We start from the raw sequence: 16,599 nt of genomic DNA on the forward strand, positions 1-16,599 counted from the left end.
AGCAATACCAGCCTTGTAATCAGCAACACCAGCCTTGTAATCAGCAAATCAAGTCTTGTAATCAGCAATACCGGCCCTGTAATCAGAAATACTAGCCTTGTAATCAGCAATACAAGGCTTGTAATCAGCAATACCAGCCCTGTAATCACCAACGCTAGCCTTGTAATCAGAAAATGAAGCCTTGTAATCAGCAATACCAGCCTTATAATCAGAAATACCAGCCTTGTAATCAGCAATACTAGCCCCGTAATCAGCAATGCTAGCCTTGTAATCAGAAAATCAAGCCTTGTAATCAGCAATACAAGCCTTGTAATCAGCAATACAAGCCTTGTAATCAGCAATACCAGCCCTGTAATCACCAATGCTAGCCTTGTAATCAGAAAATCAAGCCTTATAATCAGCAATACCAGCCTTGTAATCAGCAATACTAGCCCTGTAATCAGCAATACTGGCCTTGTAATCAGCAATACTGGCCTTGTAATCAGCAATGCCAGCCTTGGAATCAGCAATACCAGCCTTGTAATCAGCAATACCAGCCTTGTAATCAACAATACCAGCCTTGTAATCAGCAACACCAGCCTTGTAATAAGTAAATCAAGCCTTGTAATCAGCAACACCGGTCCTGTAATCAGCAATGCTAGCCTTGTAATCAACAATACCAGCCTTGTAATTAGCAGTCTTGTGATCAGCAATACTAGCCTTGTAATCAGCAATACCAGCCTTGTAATCAGCAAATCAAGCCTTGTAACCAGCAATACCGGCCCTGTAATCAGCAATGCTAGCCTTGTAATCAACAATACCAGCCTTGTAGTCAGCAATATTGGCCTTTTAATCAGCAAATCAAGCCTTGTAATCAGCAAATCAAGCCTTGTAATCAGCAATACCAGCTTTGTAATCAGCTATACTAGCATCGTAATCAGCAATGCTAGCATGTAGTTAGCATGCCAGCCCTGTAATCAGCAAATCAAGCCTTGTAATCAGCAATACCAGCCTTGGAATCAGCAATACAAGCCTTGGAATCTGCAATACTAGCCTTGTAATCAGCAATACCAGCCTTGTAATCAGCAATACCAGCCTTGTAATCGGCAATACCAGCCATGGAATCAGCAATACTAGCCTTGTAATCAGCAATAGTAGCCTTGTAATCATCAATACCAGCCTTGGAATCAGCAATACCAGCTTTGTAATCAGCAATACTAGCCTTGTAATCAGCAATACCAGCCTTGTAATCAGCAAATCAAGCCTTGTAACCAGCAATACCGGCCCTGTAATCAGCAATGCTAGCCTTGTAATCAACAATACCAGCCTTGTAATCAGCAATATCAGCCTTGTAGTCAGCAATATTGGCCTTTTAATCAGCAAATCAAGCCTTGTAATCAGCAATACCAGCTTTGTAATCAGCTATACTAGCATCGTAATCAGCAATGCTAGCATGTAGTTAGCATGCCAGCCCTGTAATCAGCAAATCAAGCCTTGGAATCAGCTATACCAGCCTTGGAATCAGCAATACAAGCCTTGGAATCTGCAATACTAGCCTTGTAATCAGCAATACCAGCCTTGTAATCAGCAATACTAGCCCCGTAATCAGCAATGCTAGCCTTGTAATCAGAAAATCAAGCCTTGTAATCAGCAATACAAGCCTTGTAATCAGCAATACAAGCCTTGTAATCAGCAATACCAGCCCTGTAATCACCAATGCTAGCCTTGTAATCAGAAAATCAAGCCTTATAATCAGCAATACCAGCCTTGTAATCAGCAATACTAGCCCTGTAATCAGCAATACTGGCCTTGTAATCAGCAATACTGGCCTTGTAATCAGCAATGCCAGCCTTGGAATCAGCAATACCAGCCTTGGAATCAGCAATACCAGCCTTGTAATCAACAATACCAGCCTTGTAATCAGCAACACCAGCCTTGTAATAAGTAAATCAAGCCTTGTAATCAGCAACACCGGTCCTGTAATCAGCAATGCTAGCTTTGTAATCAACAATACCAGCCTTGTAATTAGCAGTCTTGTGATCAGCAATACTAGCCTTGTAATCAGCAATACCAGCCTTGTAATCAGCAAATCAAGCCTTGTAATCAGCAAATCAAGCCTTGTAATCAGCAATACCAGCTTTGTAATCAGCTATACTAGCATCGTAATCAACAATGCTAGCATGTAGTTAGCATGCCAGCCCTGTAATCAGCAAATCAAGCCTTGTAATCAGCAATACCAGCCTTGGAATCAGCAATACAAGCCTTGGAATCTGCAATACTAGCCTTGTAATCAGCAATACCAGCCTTGTAATCAGCAATACCAGCCTTGTAATCGGCAATACCAGCCATGGAATCAGCAATACCGGCCCTGTAATCAGCAATACCAGCCTTGGAATCAGCAATACCAGCCTTGTAATCAGCAATACCAGTATTTTAATCAGCAATACCAGCCATGGAATCAGCAATACCAGCCATGGAATCAGCAATACCAGCCTTGTAATCAGCAATAGTAGCCTTGTAATCAGCATTACCAGCCTTGTAATCAGCAATACCAGCCATGGAATCAGCAATACTAGCCTTGTAATCAGCAATACCAGCCTTGGAATCAGCAATACCAGCCTTGTAATCAGCAATACAGGCCTTGTAGTCAGCAATACCAGCCATGGAATCAGCAATACCAGCCATAGAATTAGCAATACCTGCCTTGTATTCAGCAATACCAGCCTTGGAATCAGCAATACCAGCCATGGAATCAGCAATACCTGCCTTGCAATCAGCAATACCAGCCATGGAATCAGCAATAGCAGCCTTGTAATCAGCAATATTGGCCTTGTAATTGGCAATACCAGCCTTGTAAAAAAGTAATATTAGCACTGTAATCAACAATACCAGCTTTGTAATCAGCTATACTAGCATCGTAATCAGCAATGCTAGCATGTAGTTAGCATGCCAGCCCTGTAATCAGCAAATCAAGCCTTGTAATCAGCAATACCAGCCTTGGAATCAGCAATACAAGCCTTGGAATCTGCAATACTAGCCTTGTAATCAGCAATACCAGCCTTGTAATCAGCAATAGCAGCCTTGTAATCGGCAATACCAACCATGGAATCAGCAATACCAGCCTTGTAATCAGCAATAGTAGCCTTGTAATCATCAATACCAGCCTTGGAATCAGCAATACCAGCCTTGTAATCAGCAATACCAGCCTTGTAATCAGCAAATCAAGCCTTGTAACCAGCAATACCGGCCCTGTAATCAGCAATGCTAGCCTTGTAATCAGCAAATCAAGCCTTGTAATCAGCAAATCAAGCCTTGTAATCAGCAATACCAGCTTTGTAATCAGCTATACTAGCATCGTAATCAGCACTGCTAGCATGTAGTTAGCATGCCAGCCCTGTAATCAGCAAATCAAGCCTTGTAATCAGCAATACCAGCCTTGGAATCAGCAATACAAGCCTTGGAATCTGCAATACTAGCCTTGTAATCAGCAATACCAGCCTTGTAATCAGCAATACCAGCCTTGTAATCGGCAATACCAGCCATGGAATCAGCAATACCAGCCTTGTAATCAGCATTAACAGCCTTGTAATCAGCAATACCAGCCATGGAATCAGCAATACTAGCCTTGTGATCAGCAATACCAGCCTTGTAATCATCAATACCAGCCTTGGAATCAGCAATACCGGCCCTGTAATCAGCAATACCAGCCTTGGAATCAGCAATACCAGCCTTGTAATCAGCAATACCAGTATTTTAATCAGCAATACCAGCCATGGAATCAGCAATACCAGCCATGGAATCAGCAATACCAGCCTTGTAATCAGCAATAGTAGCCTTGTAATCAGCATTACCAGCCTTGTAATCAGCAATACCAGCCATGGAATCAGCAATACTAGCCTTGTAATCAGCAATACCAGCCTTGGAATCAGCAATACCAGCCTTGTAATCAGCAATACAGGCCTTGTAGTCAGCAATACCAGCCATGGAATCAGCAATACCAGCCATAGAATTAGCAATACCTGCCTTGTATTCAGCAATACCAGCCTTGGAATCAGCAATACCAGCCATGGAATCAGCAATACCTGCCTTGCAATCAGCAATACCAGCCATGGAATCAGCAATATCAGCCTTGTAATCAGCAATATTGGCCTTGTAATTGGCAATACCAGCCTTGTAAAAAAGTAATATTAGCACTGTAATCAACAATACCAGCCTTGTAATCAGCAATACGAGCCTTGTAATCAGCAATACCAGCCATGGAATCAGCAATACCTGCCTTGCAATCAGCAATACCAGCCATGGAATCAGCAATAGCAGCCTTGTAATCAGCAATATTGGCCTTGTAATTGGCAATACCACCTTGTAAAAAAGTAATATTAGCATTGTAATCAGGAATACCAGCCTTGTAATCAGTAATACCAGCCTTGTAATCAGTAATACTAGCCTTGTAATCAGCAATACCAGCCTTGTAATCAGTAATACCAGCCTTGTAATCAGCAATACCAGCCTTGTAATCAGCAACACCAGCCTTGTAATCAGCAAATCAAGTCTTGTAATCAGCAATACCGGCCCTGTAATCAGAAATACTAGCCTTGTAATCATTTATACCAGCCTTGTAATCAGAAATACTAGCCTTGTAATCAGCAATACAAGCCTTGTAATCACCAACGCTAGCCTTGTAATCAGAAAATGAAGCCTTGTAATCAGCAATACCAGCCTTATAATCAGCAATACCAGCCTTGTAATCAGCAATACTAGCCCTGTAATCAGCAATGCTAGCCTTGTAATCAGAAAATCAAGCCTTGTAATCAGCAATACAAGCCTTGTAATCAGCAATACCAGCCCTGTAATCACCAATGCTAGCCTTGTAATCAGAAAATCAAGCCTTATAATCAGCAATACCAGCCTTGTAATCAGTAATACTAGCCTTGTAATCAGCAATACCAGCCTTGTAATCAGTAATACCAGCCTTGTAATCAGCAATACCAGCCTTGTAATCAGCAACACCAGCCTTGTAATCAGCAAATCAAGTCTTGTAATCAGCAATACCGGCCCTGTAATCAGAAATACTAGCCTTGTAATCATTTATACCAGCCTTGTAATCAGAAATACTAGCCTTGTAATCAGCAATACCAGCCCTGTAATCACCAACGCTAGCCTTGTAATCAGAAAATGAAGCCTTGTAATCAGCAATACCAGCCTTATAATCAGCAATACCAGCCTTGTAATCAGCAATACTAGCCCTGTAATCAGCAATGCTAGCCTTGTAATCAGAAAATCAAGCCTTGTAATCAGCAATACAAGCCTTGTAATCAGCAATACCAGCCCTGTAATCACCAATGCTAGCCTTGTAATCAGAAAATCAAGCCTTATAATCAGCAATACCAGCCTTGTAATCAGCAATACTAGCCCTGTAATCAGCAATACTGGCCTTGTAATCAGCAATGCCAGCCTTGGAATCAGCAATACCAGCCTTGTAATCAGCAATACCAGCCTTGTAATCAGCAACACCAGCCTTGTAATCAGCAAATCAAGTCTTGTAATCAGCAATACCGGCCCTGTAATCAGAAATACTAGCCTTGTAATCAGCAATACAAGGCTTGTAATCAGCAATACCAGCCCTGTAATCACCAACGCTAGCCTTGTAATCAGAAAATGAAGCCTTGTAATCAGCAATACCAGCCTTATAATCAGAAATACCAGCCTTGTAATCAGCAATACTAGCCCCGTAATCAGCAATGCTAGCCTTGTAATCAGAAAATCAAGCCTTGTAATCAGCAATACAAGCCTTGTAATCAGCAATACAAGCCTTGTAATCAGCAATACCAGCCCTGTAATCACCAATGCTAGCCTTGTAATCAGAAAATCAAGCCTTATAATCAGCAATACCAGCCTTGTAATCAGCAATACTAGCCCTGTAATCAGCAATACTGGCCTTGTAATCAGCAATACTGGCCTTGTAATCAGCAATGCCAGCCTTGGAATCAGCAATACCAGCCTTGTAATCAGCAATACCAGCCTTGTAATCAACAATACCAGCCTTGTAATCAGCAACACCAGCCTTGTAATAAGTAAATCAAGCCTTGTAATCAGCAACACCGGTCCTGTAATCAGCAATGCTAGCCTTGTAATCAACAATACCAGCCTTGTAATTAGCAGTCTTGTGATCAGCAATACTAGCCTTGTAATCAGCAATACCAGCCTTGTAATCAGCAAATCAAGCCTTGTAACCAGCAATACCGGCCCTGTAATCAGCAATGCTAGCCTTGTAATCAACAATACCAGCCTTGTAGTCAGCAATATTGGCCTTTTAATCAGCAAATCAAGCCTTGTAATCAGCAAATCAAGCCTTGTAATCAGCAATACCAGCTTTGTAATCAGCTATACTAGCATCGTAATCAGCAATGCTAGCATGTAGTTAGCATGCCAGCCCTGTAATCAGCAAATCAAGCCTTGTAATCAGCAATACCAGCCTTGGAATCAGCAATACAAGCCTTGGAATCTGCAATACTAGCCTTGTAATCAGCAATACCAGCCTTGTAATCAGCAATACCAGCCTTGTAATCGGCAATACCAGCCATGGAATCAGCAATACTAGCCTTGTAATCAGCAATAGTAGCCTTGTAATCATCAATACCAGCCTTGGAATCAGCAATACCAGCTTTGTAATCAGCAATACTAGCCTTGTAATCAGCAATACCAGCCTTGTAATCAGCAAATCAAGCCTTGTAACCAGCAATACCGGCCCTGTAATCAGCAATGCTAGCCTTGTAATCAACAATACCAGCCTTGTAATCAGCAATATCAGCCTTGTAGTCAGCAATATTGGCCTTTTAATCAGCAAATCAAGCCTTGTAATCAGCAATACCAGCTTTGTAATCAGCTATACTAGCATCGTAATCAGCAATGCTAGCATGTAGTTAGCATGCCAGCCCTGTAATCAGCAAATCAAGCCTTGGAATCAGCTATACCAGCCTTGGAATCAGCAATACAAGCCTTGGAATCTGCAATACTAGCCTTGTAATCAGCAATACCAGCCTTGTAATCAGCAATACTAGCCCCGTAATCAGCAATGCTAGCCTTGTAATCAGAAAATCAAGCCTTGTAATCAGCAATACAAGCCTTGTAATCAGCAATACAAGCCTTGTAATCAGCAATACCAGCCCTGTAATCACCAATGCTAGCCTTGTAATCAGAAAATCAAGCCTTATAATCAGCAATACCAGCCTTGTAATCAGCAATACTAGCCCTGTAATCAGCAATACTGGCCTTGTAATCAGCAATACTGGCCTTGTAATCAGCAATGCCAGCCTTGGAATCAGCAATACCAGCCTTGGAATCAGCAATACCAGCCTTGTAATCAACAATACCAGCCTTGTAATCAGCAACACCAGCCTTGTAATAAGTAAATCAAGCCTTGTAATCAGCAACACCGGTCCTGTAATCAGCAATGCTAGCTTTGTAATCAACAATACCAGCCTTGTAATTAGCAGTCTTGTGATCAGCAATACTAGCCTTGTAATCAGCAATACCAGCCTTGTAATCAGCAAATCAAGCCTTGTAATCAGCAAATCAAGCCTTGTAATCAGCAATACCAGCTTTGTAATCAGCTATACTAGCATCGTAATCAACAATGCTAGCATGTAGTTAGCATGCCAGCCCTGTAATCAGCAAATCAAGCCTTGTAATCAGCAATACCAGCCTTGGAATCAGCAATACAAGCCTTGGAATCTGCAATACTAGCCTTGTAATCAGCAATACCAGCCTTGTAATCAGCAATACCAGCCTTGTAATCGGCAATACCAGCCATGGAATCAGCAATACCAGCCTTGTAATCAGCAATAGTAGCCTTGTAATCATCAATACCAGCCTTGGAATCAGCAATACCAGCTTTGTAATCAGCAATACTAGCCTTGTAATCAGCAATACCAGCCTTGTAATCAGCAAATCAAGCCTTGTAACCAGCAATACCGGCCCTGTAATCAGCAATGCTAGCCTTGTAATCAACAATACCAGCCTTGTAATCAGCAATACCAGCCTTGTAGTCAGCAATATTGGCCTTTTAATCAGCAAATCAAGCCTTGTAATCAGCAAATCAAGCCTTGTAATCAGCAATACCAGCTTTGTAATCAGCTATACTAGCATCGTAATCAGCAATGCTAGCATGTAGTTAGCATGCCAGCCCTGTAATCAGCAAATCAAGCCTTGGAATCAGCAATACCAGCCTTGGAATCAGCAATACAAGCCTTGGAATCTGCAATACTAGCCTTGTAATCAGCAATACCAGCCTTGTAATCAGCAATACCAGCCTTGTAATCGGCAATACCAGCCATGGAATCAGCAATACCAGCCTTGTAATCAGCAATAGTAGCCTTGTAATCAGCATTAACAGCCTTGTAATCAGCAATACCAGCCATGGAATCAGCAATACTAGCCTTGTGATCAGCAATACCAGCCTTGTAATCATCAACACCAGCCTTGGAATCAGCAATACCAGCCTTGTAATCAGCAATACCAGCCTTGTAATCAGCAATACCAGCCTTGTAATCAGCAAACCAGCCTTGGAATCAGCAATACCAGCCTTGTAATCAGCAATACCAGTATTTTAATCAGCAATACCAGCCATGGAATCAGCAATACCAGCCATGGAATCAGCAATACCAGCCTTGTAATCAGCAATAGTAGCCTTGTAATCAGCATTACCAGCCTTGTAATCAGCAATACCAGCCATGGAATCAGCAATACTAGCCTTGTAATCAGCAATACCAGCCTTGGAATCAGCAATACCAGCCTTGTAATCAGCAATACAGGCCTTGTAGTCAGCAATACCAGCCATGGAATCAGCAATACCAGCCATAGAATTAGCAATACCTGCCTTGTATTCAGCAATACCAGCCTTGGAATCAGCAATACCAGCCATGGAATCAGCAATACCTGCCTTGCAATCAGCAATACCAGCCATAGAATTAGCAATACCTGCCTTGTATTCAGCAATACCAGCCTTGGAATCAGCAATACCAGCCATGGAATCAGCAATACCTGCCTTGCAATCAGCTATACCAGCCATGGAATCAGCAATAGCAGCCTTGTAATCAGCAATATTGGCCTTGTAATTGGCAATACCAGCCTTGTAAAAAAGTAATATTAGCACTGTAATCAACAATACCAGCCTTGTAATCAGCAATACGAGCCTTGTAATCAGCAATACCAGCCATGGAATCAGCAATACCAGCCTTGTAATCAGCAATACCAGCCTTGTAGTCAGCAATATTGGCCTTGTAATTGGCAATACCACCTTGTAAAAAAGTAATATTAGCATTGTAATCAGGAATACCAGCCTTGTAATCAGTAATACCAGCCTTGTAATCAGTAATACTAGCCTTTTAATCAGCAATACCAGCCTTGTAATCAGCAATACCAGCCTTGTAATCGGCAATACCAGCCATGGAATCAGCAATACCAGCCTTGTAATCAGCAATAGTAGCCTTGTAATGAGCATTACCAGCCTTGTAATCAGCAATACCAGCCATGGAATCAGCAATACTAGCCTTGTAATCAGCAATACCAGCCTTGTAATCAGCAATAGTAGCCTTGTAATGAGCATTACCAGCCTTGTAATCAGCAATACCAGCCATGGAATCAGCAATACTAGCCTTGTAATCAGCAATACCAGCCTTGGAATCAGCAATACCAGCCTTGGAATCAGCAATACCAGCCTTGTAGTCAGCAATACCAGCCATGGAATCAGCAATACCAGCCATAAAATTAGCAATACCAGCCTTGGAATCAGCAATACCAGCCATGGAATCAGCAATACCAGCCTTGTAATCAGCAATATTGGCCTTGTAATTGGCAATACCAGCCTTGTAAAAAAGTAATATTAGCATTGTAATCAACAATACTAGCCTTGTAATCAGCAATACCAGCCATGGAATCAGCAATATCAGCCTTGTAATCAGCAATACCAGCCTTGTAGTCAGCAATATTGGCCTTGTAATTGGCAATACCACCTTGTAAAAAAGTAATATTAGCATTGTAATCAACAATACCAGCCTTGTAATCAGCAACACCAGCCTTGTAATAAGTAAATCAAGCCTTGTAATCAGCAACACCGGTCCTGTAATCAGCAATGCTAGCCTTGTAATCAACAATACCAGCCTTGTAATTAGCAGCCTTGTGATCAGCAATACTAGCCTTGTAATCAGCAATACCAGCCTTGTAATCAGCAAATCAAGCCTTGTAACCAGCAATACCGGCCCTGTAATCAGCAATGCTAGCCTTGTAATCAACAATACCAGCCTTGTAGTCAGCAATATTGGCCTTTTAATCAGCAAATCAAGCCTTGTAATCAGCAAATCAAGCCTTGTAATCAGCAATACCAGCTTTGTAATCAGCTATACTAGCATCGTAATCAGCAATGCTAGCATGTAGTTAGCATGCCAGCCCTGTAATCAGCAAATCAAGCCTTGTAATCAGCAATACCAGCCTTGGAATCAGCAATACAAGCCTTGGAATCTGCAATACTAGCCTTGTAATCAGCAATACCAGCCTTGTAATCAGCAATACCAGCCTTGTTTTCGGCAATACCAGCCATGGAATCAGCAATACCAGCCTTGTAATCAGCAATAGTAGCCTTGTAATCATCAATACCAGCCTTGGAATCAGCAATACCAGCTTTGTAATCAGCAATACTAGCCTTGTAATCAGCAATACCAGCCTTGTAATCAGCAAATCAAGCCTTGTAACCAGCAATACCGGCCCTGTAATCAGCAATGCTAGCCTTGTAATCAACAATACCAGCCTTGTAATCAGCAATACCAGCCTTGTAGTCAGCAATATTAGCCTTTTAATCAGCAAATCAAGCCTTGTAATCAGCAAATCAAGCCTTGTAATCAGCAATACCAGCTTTGTAATCAGCTATACTAGCATCGTAATCAGCAATGCTAGCATGTAGTTAGCATGCCAGCCCTGTAATCAGCAAATCAAGCCTTGTAATCAGCAATACCAGCCTTGGAATCAGCAATACAAGCCTTGGAATCTGCAATACTAGCCTTGTAATCAGCAATACCAGCCTTGTAATCAGCAATACCAGCCTTGTAATCGGCAATACCAGCCATGGAATCAGCAATACCAGCCTTGTAATCAGCAATAGTAGCCTTGTAATCAGCATTAACAGCCTTGTAATCAGCAATACCAGCCATGGAATCAGCAATACTAGCCTTGTGATCAGCAATACCAGCCTTGTAATCATCAATACCAGCCTTGGAATCAGCAATACCAGCCTTGTAATCAGCAATACCAGCCTTGTAATCAGCAATACCAGCCTTGTAATCAGCAAACCAGCCTTGTAATCAGCAATACCAGTATTTTAATCAGCAATACCAGCCATGGAATCAGCTATACCAGCCATGGAATCAGCAATACCAGCCTTGTAATCAGCAATAGTAGCCTTGTAATCAGCATTACCAGCCTTGTAATCAGCAATACCAGCCATGGAATCAGCAATACTAGCCTTGTAATCAGCAATACCAGCCTTGGAATCAGCAATACCAGCCTTGGAATCAGCAATACAGGCCTTGTAGTCAGCAATACCAGCCATGGAATCAGCAATACCCGCCATAGAATTAGCAATACCTGCCTTGTATTCAGCAATACCAGCCTTGGAATCAGCAATACCAGCCATGGAATCAGCAATACCTGCCTTGCAATCAGCAATACCAGCCATAGAATTAGCAATACCTGCCTTGTATTCAGCAATACCAGCCTTGGAATCAGCAATACCAGCCATGGAATCAGCAATACCTGCCTTGCAATCAGCAATACCAGCCATGGAATCAGCAATAGCAGCCTTGTAATCAGCAATATTGGCCTTGTAATTGGCAATACCAGCCTTGTAAAAAGTAATATTAGCACTGTAATCAACAATACCAGCCTTGTAATCAGCAATACGAGCCTTGTAATCAGCAATACCAGCCATGGAATCAGCAATACCTGCCTTGCAATCAGCAATACCAGCCATGGAATCAGCAATAGCAGCCTTGTAATCAGCAATATTGGCCTTGTAATTGGCAATACCAGCCTTGTAAAAAGTAATATTAGCACTGTAATCAACAATACCAGCCTTGTAATCAGCAATACGAGCCTTGTAATCAGCAATACCAGCCATGGAATCAGCAATACCAGCCTTGTAATCAGCAATACCAGCCTTGTAGTCAGCAATATTGGCCTTGTAATTGGCAATACCACCTTGTAAAAAAGTAATATTAGCATTGTAATCAGGAATACCAGCCTTGTAATCAGTAATACCAGCCTTGTAATCAGTAATACTAGCCTTGTAATCAGCAATACCAGCCTTGTAATCAGCAATACCAGCCTTGTAATCGGCAATACCAGCCATGGAATCAGCAATACCAGCCTTGTAATCAGCAATAGTAGCCTTGTAATGAGCATTACCAGCCTTGTAATCAGCAATACCAGCCATGGAATCAGCAATACTAGCCTTGTAATCAGCAATACCAGCCTTGGAATCAGCAATACCAGCCTTGTAATCAGCAATACCAGCCTTGTAGTCAGCAATACCAGCCATGGAATCAGCAATACCAGCCATACAATTAGCAATACCAGCCTTGGAATCAGCAATACCAGCCATGGAATCAGCAATACCAGCCTTGTAATCAGCAATATTGGCCTTGTAATTGGCAATACCAGCCTTGTAAAAAAGTAATATTAGCATTGTAATCAACAATACTAGCCTTGTAATCAGCAACACGAGCCTTGTAATCAGCAATACCAGCCATGGAATCAGCAATACCAGCCTTGTAATCAGCAATACCAGCCTTGTAGTCAGCAATATTGGCCTTGTAATTGGCAATATTCACCTTGTAATTGGCAATACCAGCCTTGTAATCGGCGATACCAGCCTTTTAATCTTCAAATCAAGCCTTGTAATCGGCAATACCAGCCATGTAAATAAAAATACTGTGCGAGTCATTGCTGCTGCAAACCCACACTACTGTATTCACACAAAGCAATGTATAGGTAGGACATCTGATACTGCATACATTACAATTGAGAACTTACAAAATATATGTTACCAAGAGAACTAGTATGTTTTATTTGTGTTTACAGGTACCAGATGGAATACCAGTTAGGTGTGTTTATATCAAGATCGTCTGTTAATTTTGTTCAAATAAAGTATATATGGGTTTTATCAATTTTACAGGTTTGTAATTTAAATATCATTATGTCTATATTCAGGTAGAATGCTAATTAGTGAAAATAATGTCATTTTCTTTACTCTTACATATGCTACTAGGATGAACAAATAAAACAGTATGGGGTCACTGTACTCCTTTCAGAGAAAGTCGATGTACAAATGGAGTGGAAATAGCATGGTTTGCCTGTTTCAGAATATTTCACCATTGTTTTATATTACAAGAATACTGCACATCTCCAATATAATTGCACTCTTGTTTACTCACCTTGACCATAAACACATGTTTTCAATAATTCAAAATTTGACTGTTCACTCTGAATTATATTTCCACCCATGTTGTCTACCCTTTGGCAATGTTGCAATAATGTTTACTCTGAATCATGTTTTCGCTTATGTTGTCTACAATTTGGCAATGTTGCACTGATATTCACTCTGAATCATGTTTTCACCTATGTTGTTTCTGTTCAGCAATGTTGCATTGATGTTCACTCTGAATCATGTTTTCAGCTATGTTTGTTTTGCTCTACTCTACTCTACAGTTTGCCAATGTTGCTCTGATGCTCCTACAAATCTTTTTTAAATTTTTACCAAGTATATGGATGATATTTGGTCTTGTATTCTATGAAGGATTACTTGGAGGTGCTGCATATGTCAATACATTTTTTAGGATTAGTAAGGAAGTAAGTATTGTATTGTTAATATATTTATTAAGAATGTGTGTTGTTTTAATTAAACTCATGTAGGTATAGATTCAATTTTTTTTTCTACATTTAATATACATATATTATTTTTGTTTTTTTTACTTGCTATTGTTGAGTTTTTTTTGTGTATTGTATTCCAGTAAGCTGACTAGCAAATATGTATTCATAATTACAATAAAAAAAGTCAACTCTAAAGTAGCAGTGGGCCAGTGTATGTCTATTTCATTCCATTGGTGAATATTTTTTTCATGTGATATTTTGACTTGCATTTTATGATGATATGTGATATTATTATACATCTGTCACCGTAACACCATAAGTTACAGCATGCCGTAATTTTGGGGTATTTTACGGTGTATTTTCATCCTACCATATAAGGAAATGCGAATTCCAAATATGGAATGATTACGCGCCTAAGCATCCTCTAATAAGAAAAACAAACATGGCTGGCACCAGGATTTGACCGGACTCCATACGAAGAAGTTCGCTGATCCTGTTCTAAACTTTTTAGATTTCGGCATTCCCATGATGTATCATTGGTAGGAAAAGACAGTACGCTGTTGCATTGACCTCCGTTGCGCGTCGGTCGATACTGTCGCTGTACTGTCTTCGTGCATACTTTGAGGTATCTTCGTAATAACCTTATATTATTGACTTTAAAAATCGCAAGTCTGATTGCTTTGGTGTTATAAATATAGGGTCAACAAGTGGACTTCCCTCAGATTTGTTCATTTTGTGATGATATCTTCAATTTTTTAATTGATATGTGCATTGCTAACAACGAAACCATCTCAGCTGAGAGGCTGCTTGCTGAAAAGTAGAATATACATAAATACATTGTGTACGCTAAAAATATCTTTTATTTACCAGGTGAAACCGGAACACAGGGAGTTCTCAATGGGTGTAACCAGCGTTGCTGATACTACAGGAATAGCTCTTTCTGCATTTATATCTGTCCGTGTACATAATTATTTATGTAGTATATAGGAGTATATGCATTGTCTAAAGGAGTATGTATAATCTATAACATCTGTGTTGTCTATAGGAAAGATGTATTTTCTGTAGTCTGTATTGTCTATAGGAGTATCTGCGTTGTCTATATCATCTGTGTCGTCTATACAAGTAGCCGTACTGTCTATTTAGAAACTCAGTATTGTATATTGCAATAAATATATTATATATAGGGATATACAGGTATTGATGTTGTCTGTAGGACAACTGTATTGTCTATAATCTCCATTGTCTGTATTGTTTATCATCTGTATATAGCTATGTTGTCTATAGAGAGACTGGGATATATGTTGTCTATAGAGAGACTGGGATATATGTTGTCTATAGAGAGACTGGGATATATGTTGTCTATAGAGAGACTGGGATATATGATGTCTATAGATAAATGTATTGTCTACAGGAGTTTGTCTGATATAGCACCATCTGTATTGTTTGTTTTTTTCAGTATTTTAGTCCAATGCAGTTATCGCAGCCCAGCGCCAGGAAGCCAGCATCTGTTACATCCTAATACTATGAAATGACAAGGAAGACAAACGAAGAAAATTACTAAAAAATATCAGGAAATCACTTGACCTAAGAATATGCCAGACATACAAATATATATACTCAAAACATCAACAATATCAAATGATAGAATAGTACTACCACTCACATCTTATTTACTTGTAATAAACCAAGTCCACGCATTCAGAATGTTTCATAAATATTATCTTGTGGTTAGATGCTACAAACTCCACTTATTCATTTATATCAACTATGGCTGTGATATATCAATAAACTTACAATTTTGATAAATTAGACTGGATTGTGACACAGTTTGCTAACACAATCATTAACAGTATTACAATTATTCAGAATGCTTGCTCTTAAATTGTAGGACAACCTCAAGATATCATCACATAAATACGAATCACAACTATCAATTCATCTTCTGGAAAAAATCTGTTTTCACAAGAAAACCAAATATCTGTAGCCATATAGACATAGTATTGTCTGATATACGAGAAATGGGTGATGTAGCATCAAACACTTGGCTCTGGCGATATTCATGTACTTGGAACTGGTGATGTACATGCACCTTGATATCTTCTAGCTGAGACAGTGGCGGATCCAGCAAAATGTATTGGGGGGGGAGGCTTCGCTTAAGATATGCGGAGCGAAAATCGCAGAGAAGCTATGCGTAACCCAGATGATATGAATCGTCATGCGTTTGGGGGGGGGCATGCCCCCCCCCCTCTGGATGGCAAACATGTATAAATATACATTTCTTGTTGAAGTGGTTGTACTGAATAAATTAACATAGCATATATCGCCAACACTAGCATACAACCATACATAACATCACAGTGTTAAGATAAATGAAAGGTACTATTGGACCATTATTCAACCCGCTGTATGGCAAACACCATGCAGGAATTGACTGTATTTTCTTACGCCGTAGATACTGTGGTGAACATAGCCACGTGTTCAGGTTAAAAAACTCTGTTATAGCACAGTCTCTCCAGTTGTGGAGGAACTGTGGTTATAGAAATTGATGGAAACACTCTCTAGCTTTATGATGAAGGTGTTCACACTCCCAAATCTACATATCTTTAATTAATACCCAGTACAATACTGAATCACGATACAAATTAACACTTTTAACATTCGCAAAACATCAAAGAATATAAATACACATAAATGCCACAGCAG

At 40.2% G+C, this 16,599-nt stretch overlaps 1 protein-coding gene across 1 annotated transcript in view; it reads left to right on the forward strand.

Moving 5' to 3' along the window:
- Positions 1-15,593, forward strand: part of LOC144363582 (battenin-like) — a 49,190-nt gene extending 33,597 nt beyond the window's left edge. The window contains exons 12-15 of the mRNA XM_085495597.1: positions 13,108-13,201; positions 13,735-13,875; positions 14,767-14,906; positions 15,353-15,593. Of these exons, the coding sequence (XP_085351723.1) occupies positions 13,108-13,201; positions 13,735-13,875; positions 14,767-14,883 (352 nt within the window). The 3' untranslated portion in view covers positions 14,884-14,906; positions 15,353-15,593. The remainder of the gene's footprint in view (positions 1-13,107; positions 13,202-13,734; positions 13,876-14,766; positions 14,907-15,352) is intronic.
- Positions 15,594-16,599: the final 1,006 nt, after the last annotated feature.

Source organism: Saccoglossus kowalevskii, chromosome 22 (assembly GCF_978046115.1).
Source record: "Saccoglossus kowalevskii chromosome 22, keSacKowa6.1, whole genome shotgun sequence".
NCBI lineage: Eukaryota > Metazoa > Hemichordata > Enteropneusta > Harrimaniidae > Saccoglossus > Saccoglossus kowalevskii.